Source organism: Nymphalis io, chromosome 27 (genome assembly GCF_905147045.1).
Source record: "Nymphalis io chromosome 27, ilAglIoxx1.1, whole genome shotgun sequence".
NCBI classification, from domain to species: domain Eukaryota; kingdom Metazoa; phylum Arthropoda; class Insecta; order Lepidoptera; family Nymphalidae; genus Nymphalis; species Nymphalis io.
This window is the reverse complement of record NC_065914.1, coordinates 8,042,817-8,065,038: the sequence shown is the minus strand read 5'-3', so window position 1 is coordinate 8,065,038 and position 22,222 is coordinate 8,042,817. Positions and strand designations below refer to the sequence as shown.

General features: G+C 38.1%; 3 protein-coding genes across 3 annotated transcripts in view; 1 reads left to right on the top strand and 2 right to left on the bottom strand.

The window, feature by feature from the left end:
• Positions 1-22,222, bottom strand: part of LOC126778940 (enhancer of rudimentary homolog) — a 238,256-nt gene that overhangs the window by 181,627 nt on the left and 34,407 nt on the right. The gene's annotated exons all lie outside the window — the stretch shown is intronic.
• On the bottom strand, positions 9,758-17,027 carry LOC126778817 (transcriptional repressor CTCF-like). The gene is made up of 3 exons (XM_050502515.1): positions 16,834-17,027; positions 15,499-16,435; positions 9,758-12,101 (listed from the first exon to the last, which is right to left on the bottom strand). Exons 1-3 carry the CDS (start codon positions 16,900-16,902, stop codon positions 10,861-10,863), a joined length of 2,247 nt encoding a protein of 748 aa, XP_050358472.1. The 5' UTR covers positions 16,903-17,027; the 3' UTR covers positions 9,758-10,860.
• LOC126778921 (protein dj-1beta-like) lies at positions 17,404-22,197 on the top strand. The gene is made up of 6 exons (XM_050502675.1): positions 17,404-17,567; positions 18,559-18,664; positions 19,558-19,677; positions 20,178-20,292; positions 21,101-21,243; positions 21,953-22,197. Exons 1-6 carry the CDS (start codon positions 17,461-17,463, stop codon positions 22,055-22,057), a joined length of 696 nt encoding a protein of 231 aa, XP_050358632.1. The 5' UTR covers positions 17,404-17,460; the 3' UTR covers positions 22,058-22,197.

Here is a 22,222-nt window from a genome sequence, read left to right as displayed (position 1 = left end):
CCAACCAAAGCTAAACACCCTCAGCTTCGCAAGAAAATTAGTATTGGGACATGGAATGTCTGTTGAATGGCACTGGAACCAGGGAAAGTGGAGAATCCTCCTAGAAATGAGTGTTCCTGAGCACTTAATAGCATTGATCGCAGCCCTATATGAGAACGGTAAGTCCATTGACTTACGAGTGAATGACGCGGTATCCGCTCCTTTCAAAACACAGAAAGGAGTGCGACAAGGATGCATCATATCCCCTCTTCTTTTTAATATCTATGGCGAGTATATCATGAGGACAGCACTAGAAGAGTAAGATGGAGGCATTTCCATTGGAGGCAACAAAATCAGTAACCTCCGATACGCTGATGACACCACGCTATTGGCTTCCTCAGAACAGGAAATGGCTGAACTGCTTAGAAGAGTCGAGCGCACAAGTGAGATGGTCGGTCTTTCCGTTAATAAGATGAAGACTAAAGTCATGGTAGTAGATCGAGCTGGAACTTTAGCATGAACCGGAGAAATCGTGGACCTGGAGTTTGTAAATGAATTTGTGTACCTGGGATCGCTTATAAGCAATTAGGCTGTGACAAAGAAATTCAGAGACGAACGCAGATGACCAAAGCAGCTATGAGTAAATAACCTAGAATCTGCCAAATTAGGAAAGTATCGAATACCACCAAGACCAGACTCGTGCAAGCTTTGGTATTCTCAATATTTTTTCACGGTTCCGAATCATGGTCAATCCGTGCAGCTGACCGAAAGAAGATCGATACTTTCGGAATGTGGTGTTAAAGAAGAATGTTGCGTATACCGTGGACAGCAAAAAGAACCAACAAGTCTATACTCGACCAATTGAAGATTACTACCAGACTATCCGCTATGTGCTACCAACGAGTCTTAAGTTACTTTGGCCATATTGCCCGAAGACAACCAGACAAAAACTGGTTGTAGTAGGGAAGGTCGAAGGCAAAAGATCACATGGTCGATTACCTACCCGCTGGTTCGACCAGATCCAAAATATAACGGGACTCAATATTCCGACTGCCCTGAGACAAGCAGAGGACAGCGTGGTGTGGAGAAAGCTAGTCGACACATCGGCGAAAGCATTTCAGGACAAGCACGACCTTCAGTAATGAAGTATACGAAGGAAAAGAAGTTCCAATAAAGCTTCCAAAATCTGATGGACCTGTTGTTTGGGAAAACGACCGACCGTCCTCGACGTTCTACTGTCGACCAATTTCTTTTAAATTTACAAAAGAATCCCAATCAACAGTGGTAGCATAAAAAGCTAGCACAACGGGCGAAATAGAAACACTCGAGCCATCAAAATTAAAACGGGTTGAAGTAAAACATCAGTTATTAACGACAATGACGAGAAAATAACATCATATATATCAGAAACATCGTCATCAGTCTGTGATATCTGCCAGGCTAAACCATCAGAGAATCATCTGGAATTATTTGAAAACAGAGAAATTAATGAAGAAAAAGTATGGATTATCATCTCTACATGCATGGATCAGATGCATGGAATGTTTACTTCACATTGGTAAATATCTTAAATTATTTTCCGTTAATTATGTAAATCTATCTTTGAATTTTATAATTCTAGTAGTTTTTCAATACTTATTTAACATTTTCGAACTCATACCTATTGGTAAGCAGCAATTGGAAGAAGCAGCAGAAGCTCGGAATAAAGACCGCAAATTTAGAGAGTCATGCCAGGAAATTATGTAGGTCGGCGACAAATGAAGATATTTTACATAATTTTCTTTTGTCGTCTGACCCAAAGATTTCAGCTCTTAGACGAGGTCTATGAGAAAACAAATAGCAATGGTTCTATTACCAAAAGCCAAAGAGCCTCTGCTGGCTTCTTCAACAGAGTCAGAAATAGAATTTATAGTGTTTGTGAATGTATAGTGGTGGTGAATAAAAATCATTGTAAAACATGTTTATAATAAATTGTAATATAGAGGTGTACTAAAATTTGCCATGTTCGAATCCCTTTATCTGGAAGAATTTCAACTTTATGCACATTTAAACTGTGCGTAATGGTAAGAGACTAAAGAGTTAATTAGGATTGTTTTTTTAATGATCCCCAGGTAGCTTCATATATATGATTGTTTGATTATTGCTTTAAATATACATATATTCTTAGTAAATAAAACACAGAACATTGTGTTTTGGTTACTTTATGAGAGAAGTAACATAAGATGAAAAAAATAAAAATAGTATTTATTTGACATTTTTCCAATCCCTTAATCTCGAAGAATTGCAAATATATGCATATGATTATTATGTATTACGATATTAGACTAGACTAAGATTAAGATAAAAAATGTTAAAAGGCGGAAGATAACAAGACTTCGACACAATTTAGTATGGTTTGATTAGTTTCATACAAAAAAAGAAAGATTATTTTTTTCTGTATAAACATAAATAATGTTTAGGAAAAAAACGTATAGGGCAACTATTATTTGGGTTAATGTTCTCTATTGATTAACATAAAAAAACTGAAAAAACAAACTTGGACCCTGAGTCCCTCAAATCACGGTTTCGACCCACTGTGTGCGGATTCAAACATACAGACAGACAAACAAAAAGTCTAAAAACTATTTTGGCTTCTGTTGCTTTAATAAAGAAATCGGCCTGGGATAATTTTATTATATGTAAATAGATTTAAAATATGCCTAACCACCTGACAGACGTCATGGGCGTTTGAACGGTATAAAGTAGATATAATGCAGCGCCATCTAACGCCGAGTTACACGAAAGTGAAAAGTATAAAATCTATAATGAAAAAATAAATATGAAATATGCAGACTTATAGCAATCTACTAATAAAAATGTGTATGTGGGACTCGACGGCGCGTGGAACTCCAGTGCACCGAAATACCATTAAAAACTAGTAGAACCCTCACCGTCTCTTCGGGGGGCGTCACGGGATCACATGTCCATACTACCGTGACGTCCCGACGGTTGGCTCGCCTATGCAGGACTCCTATCCTTTTTTTTTCTCGCTGGAAAAACACATTTATGTGTTTCCCCCACATGAGGTGGGGGGTATGTGGGACTCGCCGGCGCTGAAGGCGCCGGAATACCCACTAAAAAACCAGCGGTACTCACTCCGTCTTATCGGAGGACGTCAAGGGATCGCTTGCGCATACTACCGTGCCGTCCCGACGGTTGGCCCGCTTCTGCGGACCTCCAAATCCTAGGGGGTACTCGGAGTACAGAGACCCCCTGGCCCCGGCGACACTCACGGCGGGAGGAGAAGATGCGCATAACGCCGACGTCTTCACCCCGGTCTTCTTCTGCGAAGCGGGTCAGGAGAGGCACTCTCCTCGCGCTCCCGCTCCGTGACCATCTCCATCCAGCACCGTTCGCTACCAAGCATGGCATTTATCACGCTCGGCAGCGAAAGGTCTCCGCCGATTAAAGTCGCCAGGGAAAGGCGCTGAAGCCCCCAAGCGGCACACTCCATCAGAGTGTGGCATGCCGTGTCCGTAGGCGCACCACACTCGTGGCAGGAGGGCGTTACCTCCCGCCTGACTATTCCGTGCAGGTACTTACCGAAGCACCCATGTCCAGTAAGCACCTGAGTCAGTCTGAAGGTCAGTGTGCCGCCTTTTCTCCTTACCCAGCGACTCTAGTAGGGACGGATCGCCTCCACTGTCGCCAGGCCTGCTGATGGGGAACTCAGATCCTCCTCCCACCCACGAATCAGGACTTGCTGGGCGAGAGTCTTGATTCGCAGCACCTCCTCCAACTCTGGACGGTCGCCACGGGACCTCACTTCCACCCGGAACCGATACACTTCCGCGAGCACCTACGCCTGGAGCTCCCAAGGCGGATCGCCCGCGAGAAGTGTTGCCGCCGTCCACGACACCTTACAATATCCGCGTATCACCCTCACCGCTATGATTCTCTGCGGCCTTCGCAAGAGGACCTAGTTCCGAGCGGTGAGAGCGTCTACCCAGATGGGCGCATCGTACAGAGCCATGGACCGCACAACACCGGCGTATAATCGCCGGAATGGCGTTTCCGGCCCTCCTACATTTGGTAGGAGCCGGCTTAAGGCAGCAGCAGCGTTGATGAGCTTCGGGCCAATTTGGACAAAATGTTGGCCGAAGCTCATCTTCCGTCCAGGGTTAGGCCCAGATACTTCATGTGGGCCTGCACCTTAATCACCGTCCCCTGGACGATGATACACGCCCCTCGAGGGGAGCCTCGACGTGGACCGTGGAATAAGAGGGCCTCCGTTTTTGAGATGGAGACCCTCAAGCCCAACATCCCTATGCGGTCCACGGTGAGCGACGTACCGACTTCGGCCAGGCGAGACGGCTCCTGAAAATTCCGCCATGTCGCCGTGATGAGAGTGTCGTCCGCATAGCACAACACCCCCATTCTGGGAAGGATGGATGCCCGCAGGAGCCAATCGAAGCAGTGGGGTTGCACTGGCGCCCTCCCACCTTCCTGTGGAACCCCACCGCTGTACGATGGCAGCCTCCCTTGCCAGCTCACGATCTAGCTGGCTAAGAGACCACCGCGGAAGCGTGGTTGGCACCCTTGAGGGTTCCACCGAACTGCGAGAGGTAGAGATCTCAAACCGGATGTACCTGTGGTCCGACAGAGTCTCCACCTCCTCTTCTACTCTCCAATTCAACACTCTGCGTGCTACAACATGGGTGGCGAAAGAGAGATCCACCACGGACCCCCCCTGTTGCCACACGCACGTGTAAACCTGCCCCCTGTTGAGTAGGGACAGGCTGGAGGGTAGTGCCCACACCTGAATGGCCCTTCCTCGCGGATTCGTGGCAGGGTTGCCCCAGGCACGTGATTTGGCATTAAAGTCGCCCAAGACCAGTATCGATCTCTGATCGAACCGAGATAAATCTCGAACTCCGCCAGGCCGCGGTTGGGAGAGAAGTACGTACCCACAACAACGAATTCTCTCCACCCTGCCACTACGTAACCCGAGCCCCTCTCAATGAGTGAGAGAGAACTCGTTTCATTCCGGGTAGTAACCACCATTGTGCCGTCCAAGTCCCCTAACCAGTTAGGTAGGGGAGGGACAAAATATGGCTCGCAGGCCACAGCCAGGTCGATCTGCCACTCCGCCATGGACTGCAGCAGCAGGTCCTGCGCCGCGGCGCAGTGGTTGACGTTCGTCTGGAGGAACTTTATGTCTGTGCTCATGTTGACATTAAAACAGCCCGCCGACTTGTGGCCATCGACGCCACACCGGAAGCATAGACCCCCCCGTTCCACTTTGGATGGGCAAAGCACCTTCGTGTGACCAATGCCCATACACTTGAAGCAGCGCAATGAGCGCTGCTCCAATACGCATACCTTGGCCGAGCTCCACCTTACGAGGAGGCGACCGGCATCTGATATCTTCTTCGCCGCTATGAGAGGAGAGGTGACGCGGACCATTCCCATATATCCGGAACCACTGCAGTCAGTGTCAGTGTCAGTCTGACTCAGTAGTCAGGGGAGCAGTTCCCTGCACGAGCAACTGCGGCGACCAATTTATCTTTGGTGACGGAATCATCCAATCCCGTCACCTTAAGGTACACCCGCTTTAAGGTCGAACGATGCTTGCGACTCCATCCAGCACAGTGCGGAGCTTCTCAGCAAGCTTATCCGCCTGCTTCGCCTGTGCTTTCGGCAGCTCGAGGAGTCTGGGTCCCGTCGCCGATCTTCGGACCCTAAGGCCGCCACAGATTCCAATATCCTGAAGCTTAACGCCCTGCTTCGCGCGCTCCAGGATGTGAGCGTATGTAACGCCCATCTCCTGCGCACCCGGCTGCAGAGTGACCATTACTGCAGCCCTGCGAGGAGTAACCAGCCTCGGTTTGGCCACCGGCGGAGTCTTCGCCACTGTTGATGGTACTGTGGCGGACGCTGCGGCCGAGGGGGAAGCCTTTTTTCCCTTTCTCCCCTTTTTAACCACGGTGGACCATGATGTCTCCTGGGCCTCCCGTGGTTGGAACTCCGACGTGGTCGGGGTGGCTAATGGGCACGTAGTCGGTGCCGGCGGGACTGACTCGACTGCAGGCACCCGTTTCGGCGCCTGTGCGGGTTTCGGTGGTGGGGTCGGATGGACCACTTGCGCGTATGTAGGTGCAGTTTTCTGCACTACAGCCTGTTTCTTGTCCGCGGCCAGAGGGGGACGGAGCATTTTCGCTGGTAGGAGCCGGTCCTGAATTCCTTCCATTTGAGCTTTAATCATAACGCCCACCGACGACATTATAGAGGCCTTCAATTCCTCCAAAGCCTGTGTCCCGCATAGTGCTGGTGGACGCCTCATTTGCCACTGCCACCGTGTTCCGCATTTTCGCAAACTCACGGCGGTGGGCTTTTAACTCAGCCTTGAGGCTGTCACCTCCTTGCGCAGGCGGCCATTATCAGCGCGAAGCCTGCGCGTCTCTTCCGCTTCGGTCCTTGATGCCAGAGCATTTACAATGGACTGGAGCGAAGATGCAGATTCTTTGAGCTTCTTGATGAAGCCACCCTTCAGGTTGCTGGATTTCTGGGCAATCTCCAGAATAAGTGCTGCATTGCGACCAGCCTCCGCACGCAGACCCTCTGCACCCAATTTTAGTGGATCCTCCCTACGGACCACTGAGGAAGAGGATTCCTCAGACTCAAGCGCGATCACAGCCGTCTCCTTACGGAAAGCCAGACTTCTCAAGGAGCGCTCAAACGCCTCCTCCCTAGCCTCGGCGGCCTTTGCCTTAAGCTCGGCTTTGGCGCGAGCGAGGCCAGTTCCACGTCCCTTTGAAGTGAGCTTCCCCCGGCTAGCACTGCTACGTTTCGCCGCCGATCTGATTTCGGTCTCCGTATCCGAACCGGAATCAAAGAGCGCGAGGCCCACAAGTGGGCGTTTACGCCCAGCATTTGCGTCGGACGACGACAACTCCGTGTCGACGTCCATCAGAACAAAAAAAACAACGAACAATTAAATGAAACAAAAGAAAACAAAAATACCCTATATAAAATTTAAAAAATGAAAATAATTGAACAAAAAAAAACAAATCAACAAACAACAGTAAAAACCAACATAACCAATCTCAAGACGAAACAACAATCCATTTGCACAGCTGAGTTCAGAATATGTCACAACAGAAACAACAAAAACCCTTAAAGAAAGCCAAAGTAGTCGTAAAAACATCCACAACGCATAGATAACGCAGCCAAAGCCACGACGTTTCGCTTCAGTTATTATTCGTAATTTGCTTAGCAACATTCGCTCGAGATAACGAACACGTCCGCACGCTACGACGGTCAACGACGAATCCCCCAGGACTCCTATCCTAGTTGGGGTTCCGGGATACAGAGAACCCAACTAGCCCCGGCAGAATTGGGCAATTGGTGTGTCTAATAATCTCAAATAGATACATCATCATGTGTTTAATATATAAGTTTTTAAAATATATTTTGTAATAATTTGGATGACAGTGCTAGAGCCTATGTTTCTACTCTGGTATGTAATAAGGGCATTAACAAGCAGACATTAATATTAAACAAACACTTTATTTCACTTTGGTAAGCGGCGTTTAATTATAAAAAGAACATAGAAAAAGATTAACGTTAAAAATATCACTAGAAATCTTAAAATAAACCTTAAAATTAGAAAAAATGTGATGTCAAAACATTAGGTACATTAAAATCTCTTGGTAACGCTAATTTATTATGGAAATACCATCACAGCCTAAAGGCATTATTATATTAAGACGCACGTTTCGCGGAACATGGAACTAATTTTATTATACATAACATTTTCTTCCTTTGTCTATTATCAAAAGTAAAATTATTAATAATTAATCATAAGTCTATCGTTACTAATATTACAAAACATTTTTTTCCGTATAATCTGTTACAAGTCAAGTAACTGTCAAACTGATGCCATTTTTCGCGGTATTTTATAAGTTTTTTTTTTAATATTAGAATATAAATAAAATTAATGTTGTAGTGCAGCAATAAATGTAATCCCTAAATTATCATTCGTCTTTTATATTCACAACTGAAGTAGATACAGCGAGCTATATAAGATAATAAATTCTTTATTTTTCTGATTTTAGCATTCAGCCCTTTTTTATCTATGTTTAGACTCGCCCATGTCCCGGCATTACGATATATTACTGTTTTATTATAGCGATATTATAAGTGTTATTGTTTTATTTATATGGAATAAATATAAAAGGCAGTTATTTTACAAAACAAATTAAGTACTCTAAAAATGCATTTTTATGGCAAACAACATTACACTTTTAGTGTTAAATTTATATGTAAATAAAAGGGTAAATAGATACACAGCTCGTAAGATCTGTGATCATTCATATTTTTACACTGCAAAGGTGTATTGCAGGGAGTATTGCTTATCGCTGATGATAAATAGCAAAAATATATAGATATTTACTATGACCGGTGGCCACTGCCATTAAATGAAGCTTAAAAATAAAGTAGCCGCATGGTGTTTTCCGTAACTTTTGTTGCGTGCAGTTGAAATATACCATTTTTTGGACAAAATGAAATCCCTTGCTTTAACAATAAATACTACAAAAATATATGACAGTTTACCATGTTAATGTTTTGATATCATCTGGTATTCAATAAAATCGTTTAAATCCACACTTCTTATTGTTTCAAGTTTCATTTTACAATACTTGATTTAAAATAATTGAGCCTTACACATAGACTTTGTATAGTAGATGCTTAGTTAGACACGGATTTCTCTTTCTGTCATCATTAATTCGACATTGGAAAGAAGACAGCATTGTGCAATTAATCGCCCTAAACAACAAGATTTTTTGCTACAAGTAAAACTTTACATCGAAAAGTGACTATAATTTGACAGTATTTTGTAAAACTTGTTTATTAAAGTCAATCATTATATACATAATTAGAAAATTAAATACTTTATCGAATGAAACAAAAAAAATATATACAAGGAACAAAGAGACATCTATAGTCTACTCCAATCGACTAAGGAGTAATGATAAAAAAACATTAGATTTACATATTCTATGCCATTTTCTTATAGCTCTGCTGTATTACCACTATAAATAGTTCTTAATTATTATATCTTTATTTATAATACAACATTATTTCACTTAACAAGTTATGTGCACTTTTACTTCCAGCGTTTCGGTAACAACTTCTCTGACATTCAAGGCGCCATATTTCGCAAAACCATAATAAATACAATGTTGTTGGTGTCTTCAAATCCAGAGTAAACAGGTATCTTATAGGCAAGCGTGCTACATCTTAGACCGTGTCGATGCTTAACATCAGGCAAGTCAACGGTCAAACTCTGGCCTATTAATTGTAAAAAAAAAAAATATATCATAGATAATTCGAGATCTTGACCAATGATATCGCGTCAGTTTAATGGCAAAGATGTTTATTTGTCTTTACTCTTGCTGTGTTTGAAATATACTATGTGTAATATTTTTGTTAATTTTTCATTTCATTCGAGATGAGTAAGCTACTGAGTGCCAGTTCTTCACTAAAATATCTATACTCACAACCAATTGTAGGTTTACATTTAATTTAATCCTGCAACATGATTCAAAAATGCATTTAAGAGCGTTCTTATACATTTAAGAATAAATAATATTTTAATTTCATAATGTTTAATACTTAATATAAAACTGATACACTGTATGAAATGCATTATATAATTTTAAAATTGTATCAAAATATCAGCAAATAGAACATCTTGGAGTCTAGATAAACTGCATTCTACAATAATTGTCAAAGGATTTTGACTTCGCCTTCATTTAAATAATTCAATTCAATTCGTCAATAATTGTTGATTACTTGATAAATCAAAAAACAAATACCATTTAAAAATATTTGTAGGCCTTTTCTAAAAATGACATAGTTGACTTTATCTAGGTCCCCAGACTTTAAATGGATTAATCGAACACACTTCACTATGCATCATCACCGTAAAGCTTTAGCCACACCTGTGTACCACACCAAAATAAGTTCCTATACATTCATTTCTTAAAAATTCTATATTGTTAGTTTACTTTAACTTAAAAGAAAAACTATTATTTCACTGAATACAAAATTTTCATGTAGTCAAAACTCAATACAAATTAAGCATGTGAAAATTCAATGGTGCTTGCCTCCGATCAACATGAAACATTAATACTCCATAAGATATACAGTAGTCATTTTGACAGTAATAGTAAAAAATTAAATATAATAAATGAACACATTCATCAAATAAAACACAGGTGTGATTGTAGCTTTACAATATCGCACATCTATCTCTATAAACGTGAGTCTACTTATTTTATTGTAAAACAATCTTGAGCACAATTAATTGTAAAAATAAATTTACGTATAATTATTTGTCAATCCAATTACTTGATAAAAAACATATCAAGATTATAAAGAAACCTCAATCATTGACTAGCTTATAATAAATTTCAATTCCAGGACATCAAAAGTTTAATAGTACATTTGCTTGAATAATGTGATATTCGACTGAACATTTGTACGACAATCGAATTTGTATGAGAATAAAAATAAGAAAATTGTCTATGCCATCATAGACTTAAATGGTATAATGTTTTACAAATCTGTAACAATGCTACCATAATATATTGTGTAAATAAAAAAAAAAATGACTAAATATAATACACCCAATAAAAAAAAACACAGATAAGAGAGCATTAACGTTATAAGTACACCGCATTTAAATCACACAATCATTTTATAATTCACCTAACTATGTAGCAAAAATAAGACATTTGCACCATTCCATACGCAAACATATGGAAACCGTATAGGACTCATAATTAACTTTCGTCACACTTAATTGAAAAAAAATTATATACACTAAAAACGATGCTATGACTGTAACGGCAAAGGTTCCAGCACTTTATCTTGAGGCACATCGCAGTCAACCTTCTTAACACTCAAGTTCTGTATACTGTCACATGCATTCGTCTTCATTAAGTTCAAACCACAATCGTTATCAACATTATCACTATTTATATCACTATGTTTGAATTGCAAATGTTTTTCTAAACTGGACTTCTGCACACATCTGTACGAGCAATGCGGACACTTGACAGACTTCTGTCTCGGCTTGTAAGGCTTGACCGGAGCTTTGGTTTCAACTTTGTCACCGTCCTTCTCATTCATATGCCTCTGTTTATGTTTCGTTAGGTTAGTTTTCTGCACACATCTATAATTACACATGTCGCAGCTGAAAGGCTTCTGGTCTGTGTGCAAATACATATGTTTGACTAAGTTTGGTTTCTGTACCGTTCTGTAATCGCAGAACGGACACGCGAACGGTTTGTAACCGGTGTGAGTCCTCTCGTGTACGACCAAGTTATTCTTCTGAGCGCAACGATAGTCGCAGTATTGACAACCGAAAGGTTTTTGTTTCATGTGCACAAGTATGTGTTTTGCGACGTTATTCTTCTGACCCGATTTGTAATCACAGAACGTACACGCGTACGGTTTCTCGCCGGTGTGTGTTCGTTCGTGTATTTTCAATATCGCCGGCGACTGACACCGATAAGCGCATTGGCTACAACTAAATTTACCTAACTTTTCTAATTCACTGTTCTCGCCGTTCTCACACGTTTTCGCGTGCTGTTTCAATAGACGTTTCGATGGAAAAATTTCGTTGCACTTGTAACAAACATATTCGCCCTTTATACCCATCGACAACTCTTCCGGTATTTTGTTATTCGAACTCGCGTCGTTTTCATTTTTTTCAGCAATTATATAATCATTCGAATATTCGTAGTACATCTTATTCTGATCGTTTGGTTTCAGATTTTCCTTCGGTTCTTCGTTTTTCGACTCCTTTTTCCCGCCTTCCCCATCTTGACGTAACTTTTTAAACTCCTCCGTGTACGGGCTCGAGTTGTCAAATTGTCTATGGACGACCAAGTTTTGAGGATTTTCACGGGAAACTTCAGTGATATAGTTCTGGACGTAATTTTGTTGGCGGGAATATAAATCTATGGGATTCAGAGCCGGAATGGGTATTTGGTTGTTATATAAGGAGTATATTTGATCGTGATGGAGGTTCGAACTCGGCTGATTGTGGTCCGCCTGCTGAGGAATTTCACCTGAAAATAATCAAACGAAACTTTATTATTTACTTCAAGATAAAAACCAATATAGAAACCGGATAAAATAACAAGAATATATGGTGCAAATAATCTAAAATAAAACCAAAAATTAAATCAGGATAATTAAAATAAGCCGTATACACAAAACACAAAATTTTAAAAAAATAAAATAAAAACGAACACACATATTTGTTAATATGCCAGGCATGTATAAAGCAGACTCCAATTAGTTATAAAAAAAGAATCCTATCAGTAAAGTCTATTACTCTGTTACTGAATATTTGTCTGACAAAAATGCGCGGATTGAATGATCGCTGGATCTCGTGCGGGAATTAAGTGTAATTGATACAACATTGTATTTTTGAAAAAAAAAAAAAAGTAACTACTGAGTTTTTTGCCGGTTCTTCTCGGTAGAATCCACATTCCGAACCGGCGGTGGCTTATAAGTTTTATTTGAATAAAAAATATTGGTGGAGATATTGGTGTTGGGGTTAAGCTTGCTTCATACCATTATCTGGTGCTTCCCTGGGTTTGGATCCGTTACCCACACCGAGCCATCTTTGTTCTTCATTAATAAAAACATATTATAGATATGGGCAATTTACGCTAAAATTTCGCCAGCTAATTCAAAAAAAATCTCTTCCTAGATTCTAAATTTGACGAAAATGATTTTTTTTTTTTCACAAATTGTATTCACACCGATTTTTATGGGCAACGATTCACGTTTCAACATCCCCAGAGATAGATTACGTTTCTTTTGGAAAAGTGAATGTCTTCATATGTAGTATGTATATATTATTATTTTTATAAATTTCTTTGGCCTTGGATATCTTGAGGAGAAATAATAATATTTACTCTTAAACATATGTTATCTGACTCGTCATTACATAATTAATATAAAATTACGTTTTCATTTATTTCGATTCATAGCCCCAATAGCTCAAGAGATAAGGAGTTGTGAAGGCCATATTTCGATTCAACATCACTTAATCAAAATATATTTTACTAGCTACCCGACCCGGCTTCACACGCGTGATACGCCAGTAAAGCTCCCAGCCATCATGACTTTTTTGACACCTTTAATAGTTATCATATACCTTTAATAGTCATAGTATTTCAGCCAATTTACACAAAACCCTAATTTGATGAGCCGGTTGGCGTGGTTGGTAGATATTGCCTTTCGCGCCGCAGATCGTGGCTTCCATTCCCACCCAGATCAAACATTTGTGTGTATAAACATGTCTGTTTGTCCTGAGTCTGGGTGTAATTATCTATATAATTATGTATTTACAAAAGAAAAGTAGTATATGTAGTATATCAGTTGTCCGGTTTCCATAGTACGAGCTCTGCTTAGTTTAGGATCAGGTGGCCGTGTGTGAACAATGTCCCAGGATATTATTATTATACACCTAAACCTTCCTCATGAATTACTCTGTCAATTTGTGAAAACAGTATGAAAATCGATTCAGTAGTTTTTGATTTTATCGCGACCACACAGGCAAACCGACGCGGTACGGGGATTTTGTTTTATAACATGCAGTGTTCTAAGGCTTCATAGGCAATTTCAAACATAATTATACCTATTTATATGAAATATAAAACTAGCACACATAAACACGACACACTTACATAAGTAGAAAGAAGAAATTACTCGTAATTTCTAGAATCGGATATTACATGTATTATTTTTTGAAGAATAATGGATCGGTAAGGCTTTGTGCAAGCCTGGGATGGTACCACCCACTCATCACACATATCTACCGCCACCAGCAATCCTTAGTATTCTTGTGCTCCAATTGGAAGTGCGATTGAGCCAGTGTAATTTGTTCCTAATAAATCGTTACAATAATATTTCTAACAGTGTTTCCATTATATGAGCAATACCTACTAATTAAAAAAACTACTCACCTTTTTACAATATATGGTTATATTTTAAAGGATACACAGACAGGACACAATTAGACCTGTTATCTAATTATGAAGAGGATAAAAATTGTCAAAACTACATTCGTATATTTGACAAATCTATTTATATTACGATATATGTTATCTGTGGGTAATACCCGTTGGATAGTGTGTTTTGTTACTAGCCTTTATCATTCACTAGAGGCGAGATAGCCAATGGGATAGAACACGCGGCTTATAATCAAAGATCGAGGTCTTAAATACAGACAAACATCCCTATAGCCATAGCCAATCACGGTAGAGATAAACAAACTTAATAAAAAAAACATAATCCTAGGCGCGAATTTAACTAATTATTTATTAAAAAAATAACAGCCATTATAGAATTGTTAGTCAGAAGAAGAACAAACTTGAAACTCCCTATGAAAACAATCGTGAAATATCAAATTATATATGACATTGATTATAATAATCATAACATTTAAAGGATTCACACATCAGAAATAGTTTGTCAACATTTCACAAGTGTAACTGAGTTTTAACAGAATAGCTCTGTAGTAAAAAAATATTTTTTTTTTATAGTATAGGTAGGAGGACGAGGACGACGAGGTGGCCCATATGGCCACCTGATGGTAAGTGGTCACCAATGCCCATAGACATTGGCACTGTAAGAAATGTTAACAATCGCTTATATAGTAAATGCCCCAACAACCTTGGCAACTAAGATGTTATGCCCCTTGTGCCTGTATTTACACTGGCACACGGACCCTTCAAACCAGAACTCAACAATACCAAGTACTGCTGTTTTGCGGTAGAATATTTGATGAGTGGGTAGTACCAACCCAGAAGAGCTTGCACAAAGCCCTACCACCAGTAAACTCAGGAACTCAGGATACATAGTCCATGTGTACCACTTATCAAATATTCTATCGCCAAACAGCAATTCTTAGTATTGTTGTGTTCCGGTTTAAAGGGTTAGTGAGGAATATAAAATCTTAGTTTCCAAGGTTGGTGGTCCATCAGCGATGTAAGGTGACCACTTACATTGAACTTTCACACTACAATCAGATACACTCAATTTGCTTGCCTAGTTACAATAAAAAATATAAACATAATTATTATTTAACATGAGGGAATAGCCGAGATGGCCTAGTGGTAAGAACGCGTGAATCTTAACCGATGATCGTGGGTTCAAACCCGGGCAAGCACCACTGAATTTTCATGTGCTTAATTTGTATTTATAATTCATCTCGTGCTTGACGGTGAAGGAAAACATCGTGAGAAAACCTGCATGTGTCTAATTTCATTGAAATTCTGTCACATGTGTATTCTACCAACCCGCATTGGAGCAGCGTGGTGGAATAAGCTCCAAACCTTCTCCTCAAAAGGGAGAGGAGGCCTTAGCCCAGCAGTGGGACATTAACAGGCTGTTACTATGAGGGAATAGTATGGCTCGCACAAACATTATTTAAAACAAACTTGATCTTACCGTTTATTCCAGCACTAGTCATGCCTTGATTTATATTATCATAAAAATAGCCATCATCCTCTTGTTCCGATTTAATATGACATGCCACTGAATACAAATGTTCATTTGGTTCCAGCTTTTGTTCATGCAATAAGTTTGAATTAAATAATCTTTGATCCAGCCTCTGAGCCAATGTTTGATCCAATCTTTGTGGTAAATTCTGATCTAATCTCTGTGCTAATGTTTGGTCAATGCGTTGCGTCAATGGTTGATCTAGTCTATCTAAGGTTTGATCCAATCTGAAGGCCATGTTTTGCTCCAACCTATGTACCAACTGCTGCTCCAATAAATGACTATCTACGGCAGCTTGAACAGAGTGACTTCTTCTTGAATCGTCTTGCGTTAAAATTACATCAGGTTCCAAATTTTGTCGACTCAAATGTGATAAATCAATTTCATTACCAAGCTCATGTGGTAGCTCACGACCAATATTTTGTGATAAGTCGTTGACTCTACTTAGGCCATGATTTAACTCAGCACCAATATTTCTTGATATTTCATGGTCTTGTAAGCTTTGAACGTGCGAAAGAGTGTTCTGCAATTCCAAATCATTATTCAACGACCGTGCTAGGGTTATATCAAGATTCCGGGACAGATTTTGTGTTAACATGTCATCATGACGTACATTATGTGGCAAGTCGTTAGGTAGAGAAATCAATTCCATTTCCATGGTCAGATTTTTTGGTAAATGAGATGGCAGCTCGTTGAAATTTAATGATCGTGTGATGTGGTTGGTTTTTAGCATGAGAGTGGACATTTGTCTCGGTGATAATGGTAATTGGAAGTTGTGAACTAGCGAACTGGAATTCAGGGATGTCTGCATGGCTTGGTGGAGCTGTTCCATAGATATTGCAGTGTGTTGGTAATCTGTTGTGTCCATCATATGTGATTTCTGCAACTGAAAGATAATAATAATATCATGAGATGATTAAAGTTAACACACAGTGACTAGTTAATATATATAGAAATAAAATGAATTTTTAAAGTGTAAAATTAAAATAAAAAAGTTGTTTTATATTGTTTTTTCATAATACTTTTAATTATTGACAATTTCTACACATTCTTACACTGTACTTTTAGTAAAAAGCAAATAAAAGTAATTTTAATGTAACTTTTTTAGGAGAAAGTATTAATATTTGGTAAATCTCCATAAAAAGTGACAATTAAATTTAAACAGATGTGATTATTCTAATTTTCACATATTTGTTTTGTAATAAATAAAATCACCATCATTAACAAAGTACTAAAAACTTTTAAATATTTTAACAAGTTTTAAAAAGTTTTTTCACTACTTACAGTTTCCAAGTACATTTTGTAGGTTTCTTCATCGAAAATATTGTTATCTTCTCGTTTTACGAAATCCATATTTACTGTATTGTATTTTAAATGACATAAATGAGAAATATAATTTTTTATAACGTCTAGTTCCTAACCTAACAATGTTTTTTACACTTATTAATAACTTAAAACAATCACTAAAAATTATAGGAAAAAACCAAATGTTAGCGGAGTTAAAAATTTACATGATTCATATATAAAGGTCAAGTTTATTCGTAAAAGTTATAAAACAAAAAAAAGAATATTTTTTTTGTTCGCTTGACGTTAGCGAGCAAAAGAAAGGAAGCTGACCATAAATATAATAGAGTTCCCGTCAACGAACATCTGTCGTGTTTGTCATTTATTACCATTTAAGAAAAATATCTCCTTTAATTAATTTTTAATAATATGTCTTATAATTTCATGTATATATATAAATCAATTTAAATAAACACATTTAATAATTATTGTATTTAGAGATATTATTGTTATATCATCACATATATGTAAGCTGTTAAATTACATAATCAAATATTCTTGTTCAATAATAAAAATTCGATAAAAGTGTTTGACCTTGACATTAACTGTCAGATTCCACAATTTTTAATGTTTGTGTTTCTACTTAAACGGTTTTGTCTAAAGAATCAAAAATCAATATCACAATTAGCTTTAACTACTAAATATAATACTGATATTTTTTGGCTGCAGACTAAGTAAGTATACATATATTTTACTCTTCTATATTTAAAATACTTGTAATTAAAAATAACCTAAGTCGGCCTTTTGGTTAAATTTTTAAAACGGATTATTAAAACGGAACCAAAAATAAGCTTAGTACTTATTACAAGAACATATTCTTTTATGTATTATATTGAATCTGTTTTGTCTATCTCTAGTATTTTTAGACTTTTAGACTATGTTAGTTGAAATTTGAAATAATAAGTACCATTTGAATAATTTATTATTTACCTGACCAAAATAAAAAATATAATATGTTAACACCTATAACCTTTTTATGTTAAATAAATGCTTATTTCTTTTATTCAAATTTAATATCATTATGACTAATTTGTTTAAATAATAACCATGTAACATTAGCTTGGCTTGTTCATATAATTTTGTCAATACATAGTTTTATATTTAATCGGGACCAGGGACCATAACACCCAAAAAAAAAGTCAGCACACTCTTCTTGAAGACATGGTTGGTGATTGGAGCTCATTACACCATCCTTTTATTAACATATAAATAATTTAAGCTTATAGCAATTCTTATGATGGGCCAGATTTGAACTTGCATACTAAATTCAGATTTGCTTCTTTTCTCCACGGGGTACAAACTAATATATAGTTATCCACAGTTTACTTGAATGGGTGAATAATTGCAATACCTGTTGCCGAATTCGAAATGTGACTATAAAACCAGATTATAATCATCCTTTTAAGGTGTTTACATACAGTCACTATAAACTTATTACCAAACATAACTTTTTTCACCTAGCCACCAATCCTTAATCACCAATCTTTAACAGAATTTCTTAGGGTTATTAAACCTACTGCTTAGGCCAGAACTCAGTAGGATAAAAGCTAGTAGTTCTTTAGCTTTCTTGATTTGATCAAAACAAACTTACAAATATTGCAAGTTAAATAAAGGCTTTTAATAATAATACCAATTATGTTAACAATTCCTCATCTATATGAACAGGTCACTCTTCTCATCGACAATGTCCAAAACTGCGCTGATGATACTCTCTCAAGGTGCTGAAGAAATGGAGACAGTTATTACTGTTGATATGCTGAGAAGGGGTGGTGTAAGTATTATATTTTATAAAAAAAAATATTCAGGTTTTAAAAAATCATCCTACTTGGATGAATGTTTATCATTTCTATAAATAATATTATATAAGGCATATTATACTGTAGAAGATTATATAGATGACAATATTTTTATATATATAGATAAAAGAGGTTATTAACTGTATATAATTATTGATGGTGATGTCCCCCTGACCAATTTCCATGGAGGTCAATCTCAAGATAAACTTGCCAACCGCCCAGGCCATATTGTAGTTCATAAATGTGTGTGCAAGCATAGCTACACTTTCAGAAGAAAGTGTAGCTAGTGTAGTAGGTAGAAACCTACTCATACCTAGAAGATACAAGTGAATATCATGTATATTTATGATACGAGTGAATATGCTTTTATTTAATTCTAATAAATATAATATTTAATTCATAAACTATAAAAGATTAGGGGTAGTCGTCTTGGCAAGTTGACAGAACTAGAAGATTCCTTTATCACTACAAAAGCATTGTAAAAATAAAATAAAATTTTAAACTACCATTTTGAATTTGACAGGAACATATAAGTAATTAATTCATTATTGGCGCGATTTGTGATTTGTTGAATGTGTTCAACTGTGTCATTTTGATTTTTATGAGTAATTAAGTGAGACACTTAAATCAATTTATATGATTTAATGTCCTGTGCAGGTGTACAGTCTATTGAGAAAAGCTGACATCGAAACCTATTAGATAAGACATACAGTATCATAAATAGATAACACTTTAAAATAAACATATTATAAAACTAAAATTATAATTAATTGAGCACCTAAGAATGTAATGTATTAACCAAAAATTAAAACAAAATTAAATTAGGAAAAAAAAATTGCTATTATTCAACCTTGTACAATGCTCCCAGGTGACAGTCACTTTAGCTGGCTTAGACGGCGACGCCCCAGTGCTCTGTTCGAGACAAGTGACTCTCGTGCCGGACAAATCATTGGCTAATGCGCTGGCTGAAAGTGCTCAATATGATGCTGTGAGTATGAGATGACATATGACATAGCCAATGTGCCACCAACCTTGGGAACTAAGATTTTATGTCCCTGGAATTACACTGGCTCACTCACCCTTCAAACCGGAACACAACAATACCAAGTACTACTGTTTTGCGGTAGATTATCTATGTCAATGTCTATGGGCAGTGATCACTTGCCACCCAGGTGGTCTATTTGCAATAAAAAAAAGTTTTTATTGAAATATTGCTCTAGTTTCTGTTTGGTTTTTGGTATTCAATTAGTATTAGACCTTCTCCTGAAAAGGCAAGAAGGACTTCGCTTAGCAGTGAGACTTTTAAAAGCTGTTAATTTATTAACTATTGTTCATTTTGTAAAATCATAATCTTCTAAACATGAAAAGTTTCATCAAAATCGATCAAGTAGTTTTTGATTCGACAAACAATTTATATTTATGAATTTATATAATGCAAGTTAATAGTTTCATAAAAGAGATTTGTATATTTTATTTTTTTGATTCCAGGTTATACTCCCGGGTGGGCTGGAGGGCTCCGAGCGTCTCTCCAAGTCGGACGTCGTCGGTACACTGTTAAAAGACCACGAGAAATCCGGCAAGATAGTAGCTGCCATATGTGCAGGTGAGATATATATATACATATATATATATATATATATATATATATATATATATATATAATTATCATTAATAATTTAATAATATACAGCATATGCATGCGGTTAAATGCAAACCAGAGGAGTGGTTTGAAGTGAAGCATCTTTAACGAAGTTGACCGTGACCTTGTAAATTAATGTTGCCAGTAAATACTGTTTTAGTAACCCATTTTTAATGGAACAAAGAATATTTTTGTTATTTAACGAATTGGTGCCCTCGACTAAGGCCGCATGAAAATCGTTTTTAATATGATTCAATGTAAAAACACGATTTCTACTGTATTCTTAATTATATGTATGGTATTATTATTTTATGGCGTTTGTATATAGGATACGTTCGGTGTAAAAAGGGGTCCCTAGTCCTTTTTTGATGGCATAACAAGTATTTTTTTGATCTAAAATTTCGTGATCAGCCCTATAAGCTATGCTAGACCAACGAGGCAGTTATCAGTTGCTATCAGTTTCCTATCTCACTTAAATACTAATTTAATATCCTGGGACATTTTTCACACACGGCCATCTGATCCCAAACTAAGCAGAGCTTGTATTATGGAAACCAGACAACTGATATACTACATGTACTACTTTTCTTTTGTAAATACATACTTATATAGATAATTACACCCAGAGTCAGGACAAACAGACATGTTCATGCACACGAATACCTGTCCTGGGTGGGAATCGAACCCACAACCTTCGGCGTAAAATATCTACCAACCACGTCAACCGGCCCGTCGATTTACAACGAAATTATTGTCACTTGTACTGTTTCAGCTCCCACAGCCTTCGTAGCGCATGGGGTGGCGAAGGGCAAGCGCATTACATCCTACCCGACCACTAAGGACAAGATCACGTCCGACTACACGTACGTGGAGGGCGAGCGGGTGGTGGTGGACGGCAACATCGTCACCAGTAGGGTTAGTGTTGTTATTAAATTAAAGTAACTGTAAATGTCCGACTGCTAGGTAAATGATCACTATTTTTCTTGCTTATAATACATATATATCGTGTTTTATTAATTGTATTAATAAAACACGATATATATGTAATTGTATTATTATACTGGTGGTAGGGCTTTGTGCAAGCTCGTCTGGGTAGGTACCACCCACTCATCAGATATTCTACCGCAAAACAGCAATACTTGATATTGTTGTGTTCCGGTTTGAAGGGTGAGTGAGCCAGTGTAATTACAGGCACAAGGGACATAAAATCTTAGTTCCCAAGGTTGGTGGCGCATTGGCTATAAGCGATGGTTGACATTTCTTACAATGCCAATGTCTAAGGGCGTTTGGTGACCACTTACCATCAGGTGGCCCATATGCTCGTCCACCTTCCTATTCTATAAAAAAAAAAAAAAGCATTACCACCGCCCCTATAGATATTAGTGCTGTAAGGAATATTAACAAATCCCTACATTGCCGAAACGCCACCAACCTTGGGAACTAAGATGGTATGTCCCTTGTGCCTGTAGTTACACTGGCTCACTCACCCTTCCAATCAGACCACTACAATACTAAGTATCGATGATGAGTGGGTGTTACCTACTTACTTACTTACCATCCGATAGCCTATTTCCTGTCCCCCCTACTTATTAATACATATTATTTGAATAACTTTTATATCCAGGGCCCTGGCACAGCTTACTGGTTTGGACTGAAACTGATTGAAATGCTGACTGGCAAGGAGAAGGCTGATCAAGTGGAAAAGGGAATGATCATCTCCGGATACTAGTCTCTTCAAAAACGATACGATATAATATTGGAAGAAAGTGCTTATTGGCTGTTATTTGAATATGTGAAATTTGATTTCATAAGTAAATACTAAATTAAGGAAACTTTAATATATAAAATATAATATATAAATCGTTTTTTCTTTAAACTAACGTCTTGGTGGTAG

Bases quoted from the DNA above. Each gene is read 5' to 3' on its own strand.
- LOC126778921 (XM_050502675.1), top strand. From the start codon at position 17,461: ATGTTTGTGTTTCTACTTAAACGGTTTTGTCTAAAGAATCAAAAATCA. The intron at 20,293-21,100 runs GTGAGATATATA...GTACTGTTTCAG, and splicing joins AGTAGCTGCCATATGTGCAG to CTCCCACAGCCTTCGTAGCG. The intron at 21,244-21,952 runs GTTAGTGTTGTT...TTTTATATCCAG, and splicing joins GCAACATCGTCACCAGTAGG to GGCCCTGGCACAGCTTACTG.
- LOC126778817 (XM_050502515.1), bottom strand. From the start codon at position 16,902: ATGGATTTCGTAAAACGAGAAGATAACAATATTTTCGATGAAGAAACC. The intron at 16,436-16,833 runs GTAAGTAGTGAA...ATTATCTTTCAG, and splicing joins ACAAAATGTACTTGGAAACT to TTGCAGAAATCACATATGAT. The intron at 12,102-15,498 runs GTAAGATCAAGT...GATTATTTTCAG, and splicing joins GACTAGTGCTGGAATAAACG to GTGAAATTCCTCAGCAGGCG.